The sequence below is a fragment of the Arachis duranensis genome, chromosome 10, assembly GCF_000817695.3.
Source record: "Arachis duranensis cultivar V14167 chromosome 10, aradu.V14167.gnm2.J7QH, whole genome shotgun sequence".
NCBI classification, from domain to species: Eukaryota; Viridiplantae; Streptophyta; class Magnoliopsida; order Fabales; family Fabaceae; genus Arachis; species Arachis duranensis.
In genome coordinates, this window is record NC_029781.3 from 98,598,794 (window position 1) to 98,619,534 (window position 20,741).

At 32.2% G+C, this 20,741-nt stretch overlaps 2 protein-coding genes across 2 annotated transcripts; one reads left to right on the top strand and one right to left on the bottom strand.

Annotated features, from left to right (window-relative positions):
- The first annotated feature begins 10,841 nt into the window (after nt 1-10,841).
- LOC107471166 (ethylene-responsive transcription factor ERN1-like) lies at nt 10,842-12,212 on the top strand. The gene has a single exon (XM_016090605.3). The coding sequence runs from the start codon at nt 10,955-10,957 to the stop codon at nt 12,107-12,109; it is 1,155 nt and encodes a 384-aa protein (XP_015946091.1). The 5' UTR covers nt 10,842-10,954; the 3' UTR covers nt 12,110-12,212.
- Nucleotides 12,213-14,422: 2,210 nt separating this feature from the next.
- LOC107471183 (SNF1-related protein kinase catalytic subunit alpha KIN10) lies at nt 14,423-20,741 on the bottom strand. Its single transcript, XM_016090622.3, has 11 exons — nt 20,548-20,741; nt 18,889-19,090; nt 18,385-18,569; nt 18,122-18,304; nt 17,905-18,036; nt 17,204-17,389; nt 16,550-16,639; nt 16,398-16,481; nt 15,965-16,102; nt 15,336-15,575; nt 14,423-14,911 (listed from the first exon to the last, which is right to left on the bottom strand). The coding sequence occupies exons 2-11, from the start codon at nt 19,079-19,081 to the stop codon at nt 14,798-14,800; spliced, it is 1,545 nt and encodes a 514-aa protein (XP_015946108.1). The 5' UTR covers nt 19,082-19,090; nt 20,548-20,741; the 3' UTR covers nt 14,423-14,797.

A 20,741-nucleotide genomic window follows, 5' to 3' on the forward strand; every position in this document is an offset into this window, starting at 1 on the left:
CAGGTATAGTAGATTGAGTCTTTGTATATACATTATTTTTTATGAATTTTTTCTCATCCTAATAACCAACTAATTAATTAGTCATTCTTTGCAAAGCTAGATGAAGTATATTCCAGTATGCTGGATATTGATTCTAAAAGATAAAATAAAAAATGGCAGCGTTACACCCTTGAGAAAAACCTTAAATATATGCCCCTGACTAATTTATTATCATGATGCTTAGGTTGTTTGGTTGATCAAGCTTCTAATCAATATTTTAAGAAGATAAGCAGAAGAAGTCGTTTTCTTTGATGTAGTTAATATCTAAGGATGATCATAGATATTAAATAAACTGCCAAAAGGCAAAATTTGTAAGTATTTGAAGTTCTCTGTCTCTTTCTTTGGTGTTACCATTTGCTTCATTTTATTTATATCTTTTTGTTTCTTCTATTGACCTTCATATTCTTTCTTCTTAGATTACTTTTTATTCCATTTTCTTCTATTGTCTTTAATTCATCATTGTAAAGTTATTGGTGTGTCAAAATTATCATACTAAATTCTTGCAATGCCGATTCATTTACAACTTGAACTTTCTTATTTTCTTTTCTAAGTCTAACTTTTATTTTTTATAATTCATAGAAAGTAAAACATATCTTGTGTAGAGTTTTTCAATAGAAAATTAAATATGCTTTTATCATTCAAGAAATTCTCAAGGAAAAAAAATCTCATATTTATATCTTTGCAAGAAAAAGTTGCACAAAAGTGTGAAATTTGGTAGATACATAAATTGCAGGTAAATATATTTACATTAATATTGTTTAATCTATAAAAAAAAAAAACAACAACAAAGTTTTATCCCATTAGGTGGGTCGGCTACATGAATCGAACGACGTCATTGTGCTCTGTCATGTATCATGTCTATAAAGAGACCGTTTACATGTAGATCTCGTTTGACCACCTCATGGATGGTTTTCTTAGGTCTTTCTCTGCCTTTCACCCATTGTCCATCTTCCATCTCATCCACCCTCCTGATTGGGTGTTTTGTCGGTCTTCTTCTCACATGTCCAAATCACCTGAGACGCGATTCAACCATCTTTTCCACAATGGGTACTACTTCAACTCTCTCCCTTGTATATTCGTTTCTTATTTTATCCAATCGCGTGTGACCACTCATCTATCTCAACATCTTCATCTCTGCCACACCCAATTTATGTTCGTGCTCCCCATTGCCTGCCCAACACTCCGTACCAAAAAGCATAGCCGATCTTATAGCAGTGCGATAGAATTTACCTTTAAGTTTTAAAGGCACTTTTTTGTCGCATATAAAACCAGATACACTCCACCATTTTGACCAACCTGCTTAGATCATATGATTTACATCCTGTTCAATCTCTCTACTATCCTGTATGATGCACCCAAGATACTTAAAACTTTTAACTTTTGGTAGGATATTTTCTCCAATCTTCACCTCTATATTAGGATTTTCTCTTCTCAAATTGAACTTACATTCTATATATTCCGTCTTGCTACGACTTATATGCAGACCATACATTTCTAAAGCTTCTCTCTATAAGTCCAACTTCTTATTTAAGTCTTCACTTGACTCTCCCATAAGGACGATATCATCAGTAAAAAGCATGCACCATGGCACAGGCTCTTGGATGTGCTCTGTGAGTATTTCCAAGACTAATTTGAAAAGATATGGGCTTAAGGATGATCCCTGGTGTAATCCTATACCAATAGAAAATTTCTCTGTCACACCACCTTGAGTCTTCACACTAGTTGTGGCTCCATCATACATGTCTTTAATTGGACGAATATATGCGATCCCTACTCTCTTCTTTTCTAAAACCTTCCATAAGACCTCTCTTGACACCCTATCATATGCTTTTTCCAAATCAATAAACATCATATGTAGATCCCTTTTATTACTACGATATCTTTCCATCATCCTTCTTAACAGGTATATCGCTTCGGTGGTGGATCTGCCTACCATAAATCAAATTGGTTCTCTGTTACTTGTATCTCTTTTCTCAACCTCCGTTCTATCACACTTTCCCATAACTTCATGATATGGCTCATGAGCTTGATCCCTCTATAGTTTCCGCAACTTTGTATATCCCCCTTATTCTTGTAGATAGGTACCAATGTGTTTTTTCTCCAAGCATCTTCTTTGACCTTAAAATCTCATTAAAAAGTTTGGTTAACCAGTTGATGCCTTTTCCTCCAAAACCCTTCCAAACCTCAATCGGGATATTATCAGGTCCTACTGTCCTGTCATTTTTCATCTGCTTTAGAGCCTCTTTTACCTCGAAGTCTCGAATCCTTCGATAGTAGTCAAAGTTTTTATCTTCTTCGCTTGTGCATAACCGACCAAGACTCGGAAGAGTCTTCTGTCCTTCATTAAATAGCTCGTAGAAGTAGCTCTTCCACCTTTCATTAGTCTTCTCCTCTTGAGCTAGTACCTCTCCATTCTTATCCTTTATGCACTTAACCTGATCCAAATCTCTCGTTCTTCTTTCATGACTCTTTGCTATTCTATATATACATTTTTCTTCTTCTTTCGTACCCAAAGACTGGTAGAGACCCTCATATGCTCTTGTTCTTGCTTCACTTACAGCCACTTTTGTCTCTTTCTTAGCGCCTTATATTTTTTCCAATTATCTGCATTACGGCATAAAGACTACTCTTTAAAGCACTCCCTTTTTATCTTTATCTTTTCTTGTACACTCGCATTCCACCACCAAGACTCTTTGTCTCTTGGTCCTCTTCCTTTAGGTAGTGTTTGGTGGAGAGACAGAGATGGAAAGACTGAGACTGAGAGATAAAGACTAAGAGACAGAAATTGAAATAAATCTCGGTATTCTGTTTGGTATAAAGTGGGAGACAGAAATTGAAACAAGAATAAAACTCTAATTTAATTTGCACAAAGGATAAAATTGGAATTAATTAATTGAAATGAGGATATTTTAAGTGTAAAATGTTATTAAAATTTCAGTTTCCATCTCAAAAAATTTTAGTCCCTTGTGTCCTTACTTTTTGGAGGTACTGAAATACTGAAATTTTAGAGACAGAGACAGAAATTTTAGTACCAGTCTCTAAACTAACAAATATGATACTGAGTCTCAGTCTCCCAGTTTCTGTCTCAGTACCTCAAAACAAACACTACCTTAGATACACCAAAGCTTTCTTTTGTTGTTCTTCTAATAATTTCTGTCATCTCCCTCCACATCTCTTTCGCGCTTCCTTTCCCATCCCACTTTGCCTCTTCTCCTACCCATCTTAGGAAGCTTCTTTCTTACTCACCTTTCATCCGTCACCACCTCATCCTTGATTTTTCGTATGATGTCTTTTTCTCAACTTTTGCTCAACGTGAAAGTCCATGACGAGCACCCTATGTTGTGTTGTCAAACTCCTCTCTCCCAGGATAATTTTATAATTAATGCAAAATTTTTGATCGATTCTCCTCAACAAAAAAAGTCGATTTGAGAGCTTGTCATGCCACTCTTATGGGTTATAAGATGTTCTTCTCTCTTTTTGAAACATGTATTTACGATGAGAAGGTCAAATGTTGAGAAAAAGTCCAAAATAATTTTATCCTCGGCATTGATCACTCCGAAACCATGACCTCCGTGAATACTTCCATACCCAGTCACTTCTCTTCCAACATGGCCATTTAAATCTCCTCCTAAGAAAATCTTATCTGACGAAGGTATGCCTTAGACCAAACTATCTAGATCCTCCCAAAATCTTATCTTGTGTTGTTCGTCCGAACCCACTTGCAGTGCATAGGCGCTAATCACATGAAAAGCACCTCCCTCCACCACAAGTTTGATAGAGATGATCCGATTTTCCACCCTATTGACATCCACTACGTCCTTCTTCCACTACTTATCCACAATAATATCAACCCTATTCATATTCTTCACCTTTCTTGTATATCAAAGTTTGAAACCAGAAGTATCCAACTCCCTAGCCTTCGCACCAACCCATTTTGTTTCTTGTAGGCACATAATGTTAATCTTCCTCCTTGTCATGGTGTCCACCACCTCCATGGACTTTTCTGTTAGAGTGCCTATGTTCCATGTCCCAAATCTCAACCTTCTGTCGCTCCGACCTTTATCTTTTTCTTTGTGAACTAGCTTATTTACCCTCGTCCGTTCACGAAAACGCAGGAACCTTTACTCATTTAACACTACATCCGGACACCAATGCAGCAGCTCTTACTCATTTGACACTGTACTCGAGCCATATAACGCGTTGCTCATTTTAAGTTTTTTTTTCTTTTTTTTAGTGAGCAAAAAGATTTTTTTTCTCAAAATTAGGAGTAAAACTCGAATTTGCGATTTTTAAGTGGGTATGAAGAGATTATGCCATTTGAGATATAACTCATCGGCAAGCAAAAAGATTTCTACTGTCATATAAATTTTAATATATATTTATATAATTAGTTCTGAAAAATAATAACACCTAAGACTTAGCTTGAAAATGATAATCAGAGAGTTGATGTAAGAGAAACTCTTAACAAATAACATAAAGGCCTAATTTGTATGTATCTGCATGTCTTCTTTTTGTTTTTTTAGTAAAAATAATATACCATCAATAAAATAAAAATTCTGTATTTCTACAGGTTTATTTCAACCATAATTAATAAAACTATATGAAAAATGGAACTGGTCAAGTTCTAAAACGGTCAAACCTAAGTCATTTTTTGAGTAGTAGAATCATTCATGGTTGAATTCAAGTAAAATGGAGACAAGTTATTTCATAAAAGCCTTCCACTTGGCACAATAATAGGGGGGAAGCTATGCCAAATGACCAAATTCATTTGAATAAATGCATAACAAAATAAAATACCTCTACCATATATATATATAGTGCTTATTAATGGAGAGTGATGTTGGTTTTGATTTTTTTTTTAAATGTGTAAAGTGTAATTTTGTTTTATATGTGTGTCATCATAAACAATATAATCACAACTTGAATATAAAGTAATTAACATGATGAGATATTGAAGTGTAAATTAAAAGTCTTTACACAAATCCGCTCCACTTTATCAGAATGTTTATACAAATTAAAATTTTAATTTAACTTTTAAAATATTTTGATATTATAATTTTAAATATGTTAATCGATTTTGGTAATTTCTATTATAGTACAAACGATTTTATAATTTAAATTATGTTATGATATTATTTTATATTTTTTATTAGTTTATTCTTTCACTTTCATGTAAAATGGCGATTTAACTAGGTTGATTATATGCAAAAAGTTTCATTTTAAAAAAAATAAATGTTCACTGTAGTAATTTCGAAAGCACAAATAAAATGAGCAATAGTCACTGTTATTAATAGTGAACACTTTTTTTTTTAAGCATTTGCATTAAATGCATTCAATATAACATGATTATTATTATATCAAAATGTTTATAATAAAACATATTTCTTAGCTTGTAAAATCAAACTACAATTCTAAAATTTTTTGTATAAAGTGTTTATAACTGAATCTCTAGAAACAAATATTTGTAAAGAACTTGTCAGCGAAAATAAAATATTCTAAGATGCCATCGTATGTGTGTTATATATATTTGTTGAATTAATCAATATTAATATTTAAAATATTTTGTTCTCATCTATCGACAGATGTTTTTTAATTATTGAAAACTTATTTACAAATTCAATGCTTTACAACTTTAATTTTAGTCTTCTACATCTCATGAGATAAAAACCTACAAATTTAGGAATTATATCATGATATTGTATTAAAGTGTAATACCTCTTAATTAATTTGCCATTAATAATGCCAAGAAAAATTAAACATGGTAACATATAATTATTTAATTATTATTTATGACAATTCATTCTTGCTTTTAATTAAGAATATATGACATAGTTACATGAAAGCTAAGTTCTGGGGAACTGCTGATTTCTGATATTAATTAATGGAGGGGTTATGCACTTATGCCTTCAATTATTTCTTACTTACATCACGCTGATGATTATACTTTTTTGGTGATTGAGGCTTGAGATCAAATTGATATTACAGATTAAAAAAATAGTATATATGACATAATAGTACGTAGAGTTAATTTGAATTGGTCTAGTGGTTAGTTCAGTTTGTTTAAGTAAGTATTGATGTGGTTTGAACTCTCTCTTGTGCATACAGCAATTTATTAGTCAGCATCAAACTCTTAAATGAAGCTTCGATTCGCAACGTATTAGTCTTTAGCGTGTTGGACTGAAAAATATCGTAGGTAACCAAAATAGTACGTAGAGTTTGATGTTTTTATCAAATTTATAATTAGATTTTTATATTTTTTATTTCTACATTATTTTTATTTTATAATTAAGTCTTTTTTTAGTGCAAAAATTATTAGACTTAACTGATTATTTTTGTGCAAATTGAAGATATTCATAATTAAAAACCTAATTAGATCTTTGACTGCATGTATTTTCGAAGAAATATTATATTAATTTTAACATTTTTGACATAAAAATAACGTAATTACAAAATTAAAAGTAACAAAAATATTTGATAGCAAAAAAGAATTAATAAAAAATAAAAAATTGTCTTATTTAAAAATTATAAAAACTAACATAATAATTAAACTTATTTTTAATTAATATTTAAGGGATGATTGATTAAATAAAATTAAATAAATAAACAGCTTAAAGGCAAAATTTGTCAGTATCTGAAGGACTAGGTCTCTTTTATTCTTTTTTCATTGGCAAATTTATTTGTAGTAGACTCCCCAACTATATGCAATTGCTTTCATTTCTTAAATAATGTTTGTTTCTTCCTTTGACTTTCATTTTGATTGCTATACTTTAACAATTTCAATTTTTCGCTGAGACTATATATTCACAAAAACAGGAAAATCAATTGTTATTAGGAAAAGGAGAAAGAGAAAGAATAGTATAAGTTTTGTATTATGTTATCTAATTTTTTTTTGGGTGACTATTATGTTATCTAATTTAATCCATCATGATAGATTATTATCGGTTAAATAATTGGTAGAAAAAATAATTATTTTTGTTGATATGATAATACTTAAATAAATGATTGCATATATACAAATTAAAAATTTAATTTACATTCACATTGTCATATGTAATTAAATTAAATAAAACTATATTTAGTTATATTTTGAAATTTCCAAAACCGATAGACATGTTTAGAAAGTGGTTATTTTTTAGATAAAATACCCTTTTATTTTTGTAGAGTTTTGCAATAAGAAATTATTAAAAAATTAAAATAAAAGATTTAAGTTAAGGTTGCATTCAAGCTTATATATTTGTAGAGTTAAATTATTTACAATTTCATGCTAATATTTCTAAGAAATTGTTCATAAGAAATTCCTGTCAATATATATATAATGAATTTAAATATTATAGTTTGACCGAGTGATTAAGACTTAAGAACTGCATAATTAATTATACATATATGTAAGAAAAATTAAAAATAAAAAGGAGGCTGCCCCAAATAAACAATAATTGGTGGCAGTGGTGTTAGTTAGTTAATATCGATGACATCATAAAATAAATGCAAACAGCTTAAAGGCCAAATTTGTCTCATCTGCACGTCATTGTAACATTTATTTATTTATTTATTTTAAAAACAAATAATTGGTTTGCGTCTATTTTCAAGTAACAATGCTTGTATGATTATTTTCTTCTTATTATGAATAGGTCACATCATTCCCCTTTATGTTATTAGTTATTACATTAATATTACTAATTTTTCTTTGTTTCTTTTTGAGAATATGTAGGCTATTTTTCTTTTTTTACTTTAACCTTTCTCTTTTGTTTTTATTCAGACAACATTTATTCCAAGAAAGTCAAAGCAAATGAAATGAACCCAAATGTAAAGAAATTTGTTCAATTTTCATGAATATATAAAATTTCTTTCCCAAGTGTTAAATGGGTTTAAATAATTTAGTCCATTTTAATTTTTGCACAAGGAAAATACAGGATTAATATATGTATAAATTAAAGATTGCAATTGAAATGAGGTATATATTCCTTTTAATAATTTTTTTTTTGTTAATGTATTATGAAGAGCGACAACAATAATTCACAATGAAAGGATTCTTAAGTTGGGCCAGAAATGTCACAATCTTATGACGAAAATCCCATAAATAGTTTGTACAATAAGGATACCATGTGATAACATAAATTATTGATCAATCAAAGCTTGATGACGACATAACAAAAAGTTTTTGAAGAAAATAATATTTAATTAATTTTTTAATTAGGTTGGACTTGGCATGTTGTTCATGGTGGGTGGTGGGAGGCATTGAAGGAATCGTTTTTCTTGAACTTCATCATCAAAGACGAACACAAAATATTAGTTACCATTTTGTGTAATATATGGTTAATTAGATGAGAATGCAATACCTTGTTGATGGGCTTGAAAGAGACTTATTTTATTTCTATCTATTATTAATCAGATAATATTATAAATTTTACTAGTTTGGTTTGATTTAAAAGTTTAATTTTAATGCACTGACAGTGTAAAACGTTTTATACAGTAATATAATCACAATTATTATCTTAAATAATCATAATAAATGTAAAAGATAATTATTTTTATTTTTGTTAATATAATGTTATATGATTGGATACACGTATAAAACGATTTTCGCTCAAAATTATATTCTTGATTTAAAGAGACTTATATTAGATTTTTCAGTAATTTCTTTTTACAAAAATACTTCATGTATATTTAATTTCAAACACTTATACTCAAATATGAAGAAAATTCTCTATTCTTTTAATGTATATTAGTGTAAATATATACTCATTTTCTATATTTTAATAATAAATAGTCAATGTTGGCTGCTATTTAGATATACATGTAACATTTATTGATTTTTTTATTATTCCTAAATTTTAAATCTAAGACATTCTGTTAAAATGTTAAAATTCTAATCCTACAATGGTTATCAAATTTCTTTTAACTTGGGTGCTTTGTTACCACTTACCACTATTCTAATAACATTAATTGAAATTTTTAAAATAATAAATTTTGAGTGAAGAAATTGTTAGGCCGCTCAACCGCCGGGAGAAATGAGAGAACAAAAAATGAAAAGACACCACATCTAACTCAAAACCTGAATGTGTTAAGTTAATGGGTCTCTCATCTTATAAATTTCTCACTCTTCCTTGCTTTTTTTGATGTGAGACTAACTTCATGGACTTCTCACACTTGCAACGTTAACAGAAATAATATAAAAAATTACCAACTCATTGAAAATCATTAGATGTTTCTGCCATAAAAAAGTAAAAAAAAAAAATTATCGAGTACTTTTAGAATATTGATTTACAAAATCCTTATAAGGATATAGTTGGTAAAATTTTTCACAAATAAATTGAGTGAGTAAAATTATCTCCGGCGGCCAAACATACTCTCATGGAAGATTTGTTTGGTAATGTGAAAAGAATCCAAGGTTCAATTACATAAGCCAAAATGATAGAGAGTATTGCCAAGATTTTATTTATATCTTCAGTAAATATTTGTTTTTTACCTCATTCTTTTCTCTTAACCATACATATTAATATCGAACTATAAAGTCCATAAAAGTACCAACAAATTTAGTATAGATAATCACAATTACCGATCAATTGTAATTAAATGGTTCAAAATTGAAATATCAACTTTAGCTTGTAATGCATTCTAGTTTGTAGCACATAGATTTTGGCTATTCAGTTGTTTCATTTGGTGTTTTTATTGATAAATAATGAGAATCCATTTTGTCTCTCATTCATGCCTTGTGGATAGTGGCAAGTAACTAAAAACTACGGGCAGGACATGAAACATAAAATTACAAAATCAATAGATCATAGATCATAGATTACACATGAAAAACTTAACATGAGATTGATCACATGGTATAACAAGTAACTCGATCTTTTAATTAAAGACTAGTCTGTTTAAGCAAGTGTCAGGATTCGAATCTCGTCTTATGTATACAACAATTCATTGGCCAACGACAAACTCTTAAATAGAGCTCCAATCTGCGACGGATTAATTCTTACCTTATCAGGTTAGAAGATACTGTACGAAACCAAAAAAAAATATCGGTTTTAGTTACTAATGTTTGGACTAAGTCTTAATTTCGTTTTTAATATTTGAAACGTCTTATTTTTATTCTAAACTTTTTATTTTGTCTTACTTTAGTTTTTTTTTTTTGTCAAAATTAAATTTTTTTAGTGGTCATGACATGGTTCTAGTGATTTAGGAGTGAACGTAGAAAAAAAAAAAGAAAAATAAAAGAATAATAATAGAAACAAAATAGTATACTATTTTTGAAAGAAAAAATTTTAACTTTGACCGAATGATGAAAATAAAAACAAAAATAAAACATTTAAACGTTAAGAATTAAAATAAAACTTAACTAAAATGTTACGGAGTCAACTAAATAATACTTTATTGCACATAACTTCAATTAGGACTGGAAAAAAAAATCAACCACATATAATTAGTTTGTATCATATAGAAAGCTTGAATGAACTTAAGCTTAAGTTATGTATGTTGAGGCATGGAACATAATGTTCTCAAATATGATCACATTAACTAACACAAATGTATGTGCAATTTTTGCCCCATTGCCCAAGTCAGAAAAACTAGTTTCACCAATTACAAAGTCTTGAGACTCTGCCAAATGTTTGGATATGAAAACCAATATCTTAAGAAGAAAACAAATACATGAAAACTAATCTAATCACTGTGACTTGGTCAGCACCAAAACCATAAAATAAACTTAATTTAATTGATCACTCACTAATCACTATTCCAATCTCCACATATAAAAAGCTTTAGCCAGCTCATTTTGCAAATCATAGCAACCAAGCTTTTAGTACCTTCCAACATTCTATAATCTTACAACTTTCAATTCCCTCAAAAACTTTCAAATAAACACAACTTTAGAGGCTACAAGTTTCATTACCTTAGAAAAAGTTTTAGTACTTTTTTAATGGCAAGGAAGAGAAAGAGCATTGAAGTAGTGGAAGAGGGGAACATAATTGAGGGAAGTTTGGGATGGGAGGAGATGGTGAAGCAAGCTGCAGTGCTTGGTGGAGCGAGGAGGGCAAGGAAGCGCTACGTTGGCGTCCGGCAGAGGCCGTCCGGAAGATGGGTGGCCGAGATTAAGGACACAATTCAGAAGATAAGAGTCTGGCTTGGAACCTTCGACACTGCAGAAGAAGCTGCCAGAGCTTATGACGAGGCGGCGTGCCTTCTTCGCGGCGCCAACACAAGAACAAACTTCTGGCCTTGTTCTCAATCCTCCACAAGCCCTGCCCTGTCTTCAAAGATCACAAATCTGCTCCTTCAGAGGCTTAAGGAAAGGAACAACACTTGTTCTGCTTCGAATTCTGTTCTTATCAATCAAGAAATTCAACAAGTGGAGGCATGTGGAGGGACTAATTCAGCAGAATTCTCAATTGATCAGTTCAATGACCTCCTCAATGAGGAAGATTACGGCGCAAGCAACGTCGAATTCGTCGACAACGCTGCACGGATTGATTACATCACAAGCAGCTTTGAATCTTGCTTGGCCGACCACAACAACAGCACGGATTACAAGCCGGCGAGCGACGACGACAGCGAAGGAGAAAGCTCGGATTTCGGCCTCCAAAGCTATGCAGATTTCGCGTTTCTTGACAACATCTCTGCGCCGCCGAGCGGCTATTACTCGCCGTTCGAGATGGCGGAGGAGATGGATGAAGCTGTGGAAGCAGAGAACTACGGCATACCTGAGTGCTTGAAGAGAATGAAGTATGAGAGAAAGTTCTCAGCTTCACTCTATGCCTTCAATGGAATACCTGAATGCTTGAAGTTGAAACTTGAAAAGGGTAGAACCGGAATTTCCATGGCTGACCAATTGACAAGCCTTCAAATGGCTTGTAACAAAAACAAACAAGAGAAGAAGATTGATGATGACAAAGAAGAAGAAAATATTGATCAACCAATGCCAATTGACATGAATTCCTCTTCTTCTTCGCCTTCGTCGTCGTCGTCATCGTCGTCGTCGTCATCATCAAGTGTTGTTGATGCAGAGCTCTTGTTTTGGAGCTCACTAGATCTTTCACCAATTTACACAAAATCTTTCCCCTATTTGAATTGTTAACTTGCTGGAAAAGGAAAATGGAACAATGAGTTTGTAATAGTCATAATTTAATTTTAAGTAACTTATACTTTGGTTTTCCAAATATCTATTTCACTAATGGCAATCTTGATGGAGTTACAGTGGGTGCTTTACTCAACTAAGATTTTAATTTTGCTCACTTTTATGTGTTGTAACATCAGATTTTGTATTAACATATAAATTATATTTTCAATTCATTAAAATAGTTAAGTCGATATTTTATTTCTATTTATTACTCATTACATAATATTGCATCATAAAATACTTTTGAAGTTTGAACTATGTGTCATAAATAGTGTACTTTTATTTATTTATTTTTTAATTTTAATACTTGAATTGTGCATAACTAAAATAAATTAATTATATATAAAAAAAACTATTTAATAAAAAGAATCTTTAAAATTCATCTTAAATCTAGTTGTAAATACATTATATATTTTAGTGTTTGAAAGAGTTCATCTAATACATATATTTAACAAAGTTAAATACTATAGCACAAGGATGAATATAATGCAAATATGAATATAATGTTTCAATAATTAAAAATATTTGTTTTTTCATGAATTATGATATTATGTATTTTCAACATTATTATTACAACTAAATAATATTGAAAAATATAAATTGTTGAAGAAAAAAGTGATATATAGATATCCAATTGATAAACATAGTTAGATCAAAAATAGAAAAAAAAATTAAAAATATTGAAGAACACCGTAGATTATAGTGTTTAGACGTTCATCACCCAGCATATAATGAGAAAATTGTTTAGCAAACTGAAATAAAGAATTATGGTCATCAACCAAATTTTTCAAATAATTATGTAAAATATTAGCAAAGATAGAAGAGAAAGAGTGAGAGACATAAGATTATGTGAGAGGAGATAAAGAAGATGTGTGAAGTGAATGTTGATTCATTAGTAGACATGAATAGAAGTGAGAATAAAAAAAGAGAATAAATTCAATTTTATTAATCAATTTATATCTAATAAAAAAATTAATATTACTACTAAAGGTATAGAATAACTTATATAGAAATAAAGAATAAATAAAATAAAATAAAATAAAAATAAGGTTAAACACTATATAAAAAGAATAAAAAGTAATGTAATGATAGAAAATTTATAAAATGACAATTTCACTAAAATGTTTGTCACAATATTAGAAGTTATTTAATATGTCAGAATTCATTGTATTATTATTTAATTTTCCTATACATTATAAATAAATTGATAGATAGATTGATAAAAATATTTTCATAAAATGAATTTTTTTACCAAATAAAATATGCAATATTAAAATTTAGACTATTGATATGAATTAACATTTTTTATACTATATTTTTTTATAGAATTAGATCATTTAGTGTGTAAAATTATAAGATTAATGCTAAAATGATTATATAAACGCTATTATCTATATCTATAATAGAGTTTTAAGATAGATGTTTTTTTATGTTGATGCAATAAATGACCTAACAATTTGATATGAAACTTAACACCTTATGTTTTATTTATTCACTATAACACTACTTTGGACTTCTTTTAATACATTATAATAGATAGATAGATAGATAGATAGATAAAATCCTTAAATTAGAAACAAACTTGACTAGTGACTCTTTCAGTTTGAGCAATTTTCACATCTTCACAAATTAATTCACGTGTGTTAGCATTGTCAAGTTTAACCGAGTTTACTTTATTGATATTTTGTATTCTAGATATTAACATAATGATCTATTCAAAATATTTACACCTGTAAACACAATAAAAAAAGTGAAAGAGTTTAAAATTTAATGTCGCCTTCGTTTCAACTTTGAAGAAATGAGTAGTACATCTAAGATTTATATATTTGAAGAAAACAGTAGGATTTGTGGTTATCACCTTTCAGCAGTAATTGAGTTTCCACAAAGAGATGTAATACATGTTGGAAACATGAGCAGTTGAGCACTAGGCAAAACGAACCCACCACGTCAAGTATTAGACCAAACTATAAGTAAAACATTTCCATTGAAAAATCCATGAAAATTCACTCGACCATGTTTTAGCATGAATTTTTATCATTGATTGGATACTTTCGTGGGGCAAAAAAATGGACCAACGAATGATGAAAACCAACACTTGGAATGGTTATGTCATGTCAAGTGAATTTTCCAATTGGAAAGATCCATTCTCAAACCAAATACTTAATTCATCACAAGACAGCATTAGAGAAAAAAAACACAAACCTACCAAATAACTTTGAAACCTTTGACGGGGAGCGGGGGCAAAAGGCTAAGCATGAAAAGGCCTAGACAAAAACACAAACCCCTCTGCTTCCAAGCTAACAGCAGCAGTCATTTACAACAACTAGGTTCAATACCATAAATAGTCATGTCTGTTGGGGGTATCGTTTGTTCTTCAACATGACCCCAAGATTCCATGGGATTGAGGAAACTCAATTCACCATGAAAATGGATGACCGAGTCATAGTAATACGCCATGATTAAGGAAGCGAATGCCATGTTTATGATTGCCACCTAATCATGATCACCCATAACAAAAAACAAGGGCAATACTAAAATGTACATACAGACAAGACAAAACCCATTCTAAAAGTGGTTATATGTACAACGTAAGCTTCTTATTAGGATGCAGCGTAATCCAAATCTCTCCCTTGTCAGGTGCTATGATTAGAGAACACGTAGCTGTGCAAGGAAAGCAGCACAAAGATCCAAGAAAAGAAACTGCGGGCCCTGAACCCTCTGAAGGTCAAGCAGATACTTATCCTCACGAGTTTTGTAGAGCTGTAAAATGATGTTTAACATATTAGTTTAAACGGGAAGGAGGGGGGAATCAACCCAATAATGACAAAAAAATACAGTATTTAAAAAGAGAATCTCTACCTCCAAAACATGTAGTGCAATACTAATATAACATCACATGATAGCAATCAAAAGGAATTATTCGGAAACAACCTCCAGAAACTCAAGAATAGCTACAATGGCTTAAACATATTTAACTGTCTAGTAACTTGGTAGGTGGAGGGGCAAAGGAAAGTAGTTTTAAGATCCATTTGGCTGAGGCTTAAAATTTCCTACATCAAGGATTCCATCTTGATTCCTGATCATGTGCATGAAAAATAAAAAGGTACTACTATAGTACTATAACTCTAAATGACATTTCATCTAAATCCAAGAGCAATGGATATTATAGTATCAGGATAAATACCTGCACTTCAAACTTGACCACATTTGACTTGCAAACAGCATCATTCTCAATGATGTTGGAGTCATTCCCGAAGTAATGGTTACTATGCAGAGAATTGTTAACCATTCCTTCCTGATGACCAGGAATACCAGCAACCCATCTGCATTTCATGTTGTAATGCCCTATCTTCTTCCAGCAAACATTTAATTCTTGCAGAGCTTTAAGGACCTCGGTCATTATTTCACGGGGATGGGCTCGAGACTATCACAAATTAACAAATAATCAACAATTTGAATACGTTAGTCAGGTGCAACTGCCAACACAAATAAATCAAAACTTAATGTTTCTAGCAGCAACTATCAACTACAATGATTTAGAGACCAACAGCTTATGTGCACATCCTGAGAGAAATGAATTACATATTGCATAAGGAACACGTTTAGTCAACAATTCTGATTCCCTAAACTAACCAGAGATCTGGAACCAGTTAGACAATCACAGACTTGATAAAACTATTATTTCCTCTAACAGCTAGAAATCATCATTAATTCATTATCTATTGATGGCATCAATTGAATAAAACAAGTGAAATAACAACTGCATATCACTGAATCCAGTTGTGTAAATAGCCAAGAAGTAAAACACTGCACCTGAAGCCCAAGGGCCCATTTTCTCTCAACAGGGATCTGTGGTCTCATTCCTACTTGATAGTCCATATAACCTGGAAAGCGGTGCCCAGCAACTGGAGAAGAAACTTCAGTGGAATGATTACGATTGAAACCAGCATCCTAAACAGTTACATTATAAAACCAAAAATAAGCTTTGCACAAAATCCTATTTGAAAAGAGAAAAACAAAGAAATCTAATACCAAGAACAGAAAACCTACAACTCCAGCACAAAATCCATAGGAACTCATTCTAGCTAGAAAGATAGATTCCATCACATGGAGTGCAGAAAGAAATATTGGACTGCTGCCCATTTGACATGGGTATAAAGTTAGAAGCAAGTTAAAAAGTCAGATCACTTCATTTAAGATGGACAAATGAAGAGATCTTGAGCAATTAGAGGGAAAAGAAACCCACCATAGTCTCTTGAAACTCAGCTCCAAGATAGCCGCTAGAAACACGGAACCGGTTATCCAATAACAAGTAGTATGCCACAGTACCCTGAAATACATAGATAGTAATAAGAGACAATCAGGAAGACACAAAAGGAGAGAATGAAGGGTACAGACCTCATTTTGGATCCTGTTGCGTAGAGATTCAACCAATTGATTTCTGTCAAATCCCATATTAACCACTTCCTGAAGTAGCTCTTCGTCAATCTGCAAAACCATGATATTGGTGGATTTTGTATATATGAACTGATTATAATATATCAAGTAACAAATACCATATCATATGTGATATGTATGCAAATGTAATACTTAAATGTCTAAAAACACATACCCAGTTTAAAATCCTAACATGCATATAAATATGAAAAGAAACCAGAACACAAAGAGCCAATGTTCAAATCCACGCACTTCAACTCAAAAGTAATAGACAACACAGAATCATGAAAACAGATAATAGAAAAGAAAAATAGAGCAAGTATCTGCAGCATTACTACTACTGTCATGAGCCAGTGATTACTAAAGAAGGAAAGATGCATTTAATTCTTTCTTTGACCTAAGCTTAGAACAATTCAGCACATGTCTGATTTCACCTCACCCAACACCACTGTAAGAATGAATCTTGACCTACTAATGAATAATAATGATATAGTTCCAAGATAACTCGTTGACAAAAATATGCAGCTTTTTTCCAACAAATACCCGGCAGTTGGCAATCATGTAAGCATTAAAAATCCACAAGAAGACAAATTCAGAAACATGTAACAGTCAAACCTTTTTGGCTTGTTGCATTGTATCAGGTGGTGGCACTGCTAAATATCGCGGAAGACGAGCTTGGAACCATGGGTGTTGACGTATTTCAGGTATAGTCATCCTCTTCATGGGATCCACCACAAGCATCCTTGGTATCAAATCTCTAGCACCAGGTGATAGATGACTAGGAAGGGTGTATATGCCACCCTTTAAGAAAGCAGAATTAGAAGCAAATTAAAATCTTAAATCTCCTTGTAGATAACATCTTTGAAGAAATAGATCCCATTTGACTGATGGGTTGATAAATAAGAATTATTAATATAATATATAATAATATTGTATACCATAATGGTTTTGTTCAAGTTGTCATTATGATACTTTAGCATGTGACCGGAAATTTTACATGCTGAAATCACCATGCAATCAGAATCATGAAGCAGAGATCAGATGAAAATCATTTGATCACAGCACGAATGAGTGTAAGACAACATGGACCAAACAATTCCATTACCCTGGGTGGTTGCAAGAACCAGCAAAATACTTTAGCATATTTCCTCAATGTTCCTTCCCAATGTATCCTACTACTACATGTCTCAAGACCACAGCTCAAAACCAACTAAGAAAATGATTTGAGATGATATTTCTATGAAATCTCAGTCCTTTCCACCCACAAAAAGAAAAAGTTAAGAGAAGTACAATGATTAAATTAAGATCAATAATACCTTTATTTTCTTGAAGAGGTTCGGAATGTTTTCATCATCAAAGGGAAGTGTGCCACAGAGAAGGGCATATAGAATTACACCACAGCTCCAGACATCTACTTCAGGTCCAGCATACAATTTCCCAGAGATAACCTGTGTAAAATAACATTTAACAAGGAAATATGAATAACCAAATATATTATTAACCTATTCCATGAAAATTGAAAGATTTACAAACCTCTGGAGCAGCATAATTAGGGCTCCCACAACTTGTCTTCAGAAAGTGGCCATCCCGCATGATGTTACTTAAACCAAAATCAGCAATCTTGACATTGCATTTGGAGTCTAAAAGCAAATTCTCAGGTTTCAGGTCTCTATGTACCACCATATTCCTATGACAGTACTCCACACCAGAGATTATCTGCTTCCAAAATAGGAATTAACTTAAACACTGCAACAAACATAACCTTATTAAGTAAGCAAATTAGTAGAAGATTATACCTGCTGGAAAAAGTTGCGGGCTTCATCTTCTTGCAGCCTGCCCTTTTCTACTATATAATCAAATAGTTCTCCTGATTTTACATATTCCATAACAACATATATGTCTGTTGGCGTTTCTATGACTTCATAAAGACGGATGATGTGAGGATGCATGAACAATCTCAGAATTTTTATTTCTCTTCTTACTACAACAAATTAAAGGGGAAAAACGATCAGCACATTCAATTAAACTAAAAAGGGCAGCCCGGTGCACAAGCATCCGGTGTTATCGCAAGGTCCGGGGAAGGGCCACACCCAAAGGGTGTAATGTACGCAGCATAACCTGATAATTACATCAGTGGCTGTTTCCACAGCTGGAACCCGTGACCTTGAGAGGTCACCCGGAGACAACTCAACCATTGCTCCAAGGCTCCCCTTCACATTCAATTAAACTAAAAAGCAATAAAAATCAATTCGCACGGATACTTAAAGAATAAAGACTATTTGTACAAAACCAGTAAAGACCTTTTTCTTCCATTTCCATGTTCTTAATCTTGCGGCGGTTAAGAATCTTTATGGCAACTTTATGGCCCGTCAAAACATGCTCTGCTATTTTCACTTTGCCAAAGGACCCAATGCCAAGTGTTTTTCCCAGCTTATAATTTGGCAGAAACATGTCTACACCTGTTCCACTACCTCGGCCAGTTGGTCCATCCATTTTTCAAATCTAGAGGCAAAAATCAGGAAGAAAGGAAATTAAATATTAGACGAATAATAATACACAAACATCTATAGAATATGCAAACTAGATGGAAGCTTTTATTGGATATGGAATGGAACATGCTTGCAAAAAACAAAAAGGGGAGTTTAATTAACACTATCAAAACTAAGGAAACGTAATTTTATTAATTATTATTGCAATTAGAGAAAATAAGATCCTAACTATTTTATTTGAAAATAAAACAAACATTTTGCTTTTAGCAAATCTTTCTATAATGATAGAAACTAAGACAGTGCCAAACAACATATAAACTAATAAGATTATTATAACAAAGGGAGGGGTCAGTAATGTAAGAAAAATATATTAGCTATATTTTCTTCCTTCCCATTATTTCCTTTAACAGTTCATACATGTGGAATGTTCCTACAGATGAATGAAGGTTAGTATGATCAAAGCCCGAAAAAGGCACGGCAGAAGCACTGAGGGTAGCCACCAGAACCAGAAGGGATGCCTCTTATTAGTTGGGGCAACCAGTCCCTTCAATGAAGCGTGCACATCTAGTGACTTAGGCATGCCTTTGTGAATTACAAGAGATATGAACCTTTAGCGTCAAACTGGTAACCGTTAGAAACCCACAATACCAAACCAATCCATCTAAATAGCAAAAGGCAGGTGTTAGTTAGTGAAGAAGTTAAAAAGTTGACATAAGAACTACTAATCAATAAAATATTACAAGTGGAAATGACTTCCCATTTAGTCAAACAAGTTGAAAGAAGCATGTAATGGCCAAGATGAGGTTCTGGAATGGGTGCCCGCAGTTCTTGATGGTCGATGTGCTGTACCTCCAATGAGGCCCATGTGGATCAAGCAATTACTCATAGCTGTCAGAAATTCCAAAAAGTCCAGCCAACTAACTAGCTTGCTAACAGTGGCACTAACTGGGTTAAAACCCCCAGGTTTATTATAAGGCCACTTATCTCCTTTGACAACCCTCCTTCTTCTACTCCAAGCCACACCTTGCTACATTCCTTTTGACTACCACCATGTACCATCAAATCCAACCCTCTCAACAGATAAGAAAGGCTGCCTTCTACACCCTCTAATTTCTTATTTAGCTATCAGCAATAACATCGATAATAGAGCTCGCAATCTATACCAACTTCATCCAGAAAGAAATAGGAAAAACCATCTTATAAGCTCAAGTCGACAAATCCAAATAGAACTAGCCATTGAAATTCATCTAGTTTTAGTAATAATCCGAAACACACGAGATACGCAATCATTCAACGCAAATCCAGATCCATACACAAACCACATAATCAGAATATTCCAACAATAACAACCGGGGTTCATTTCAACAATCACCGAACAACGCCAGTCAACACATAAATACAAGCCAGAATCAAACAAAACCATAAAAAAAAAACTACGCAATCGGAAAATGAGGAAACTCGAAGCCTCACCGATTGAATATGTCAAGCGACAAAGGAGCTTGTTCTTCGAAGAAATTGCCAATGGCGGGGTTCGTAGAAAACCCTAAAGTTGCGAATTGGGAACGATGAGAGGTGGTACGGACGAAGGAACCATTTTGTGTTCTCCTTTCGTTTCCTTTCGATCCTTTGGCGTTTGTTAACTGCGACGCTACTGCAACGGTGCA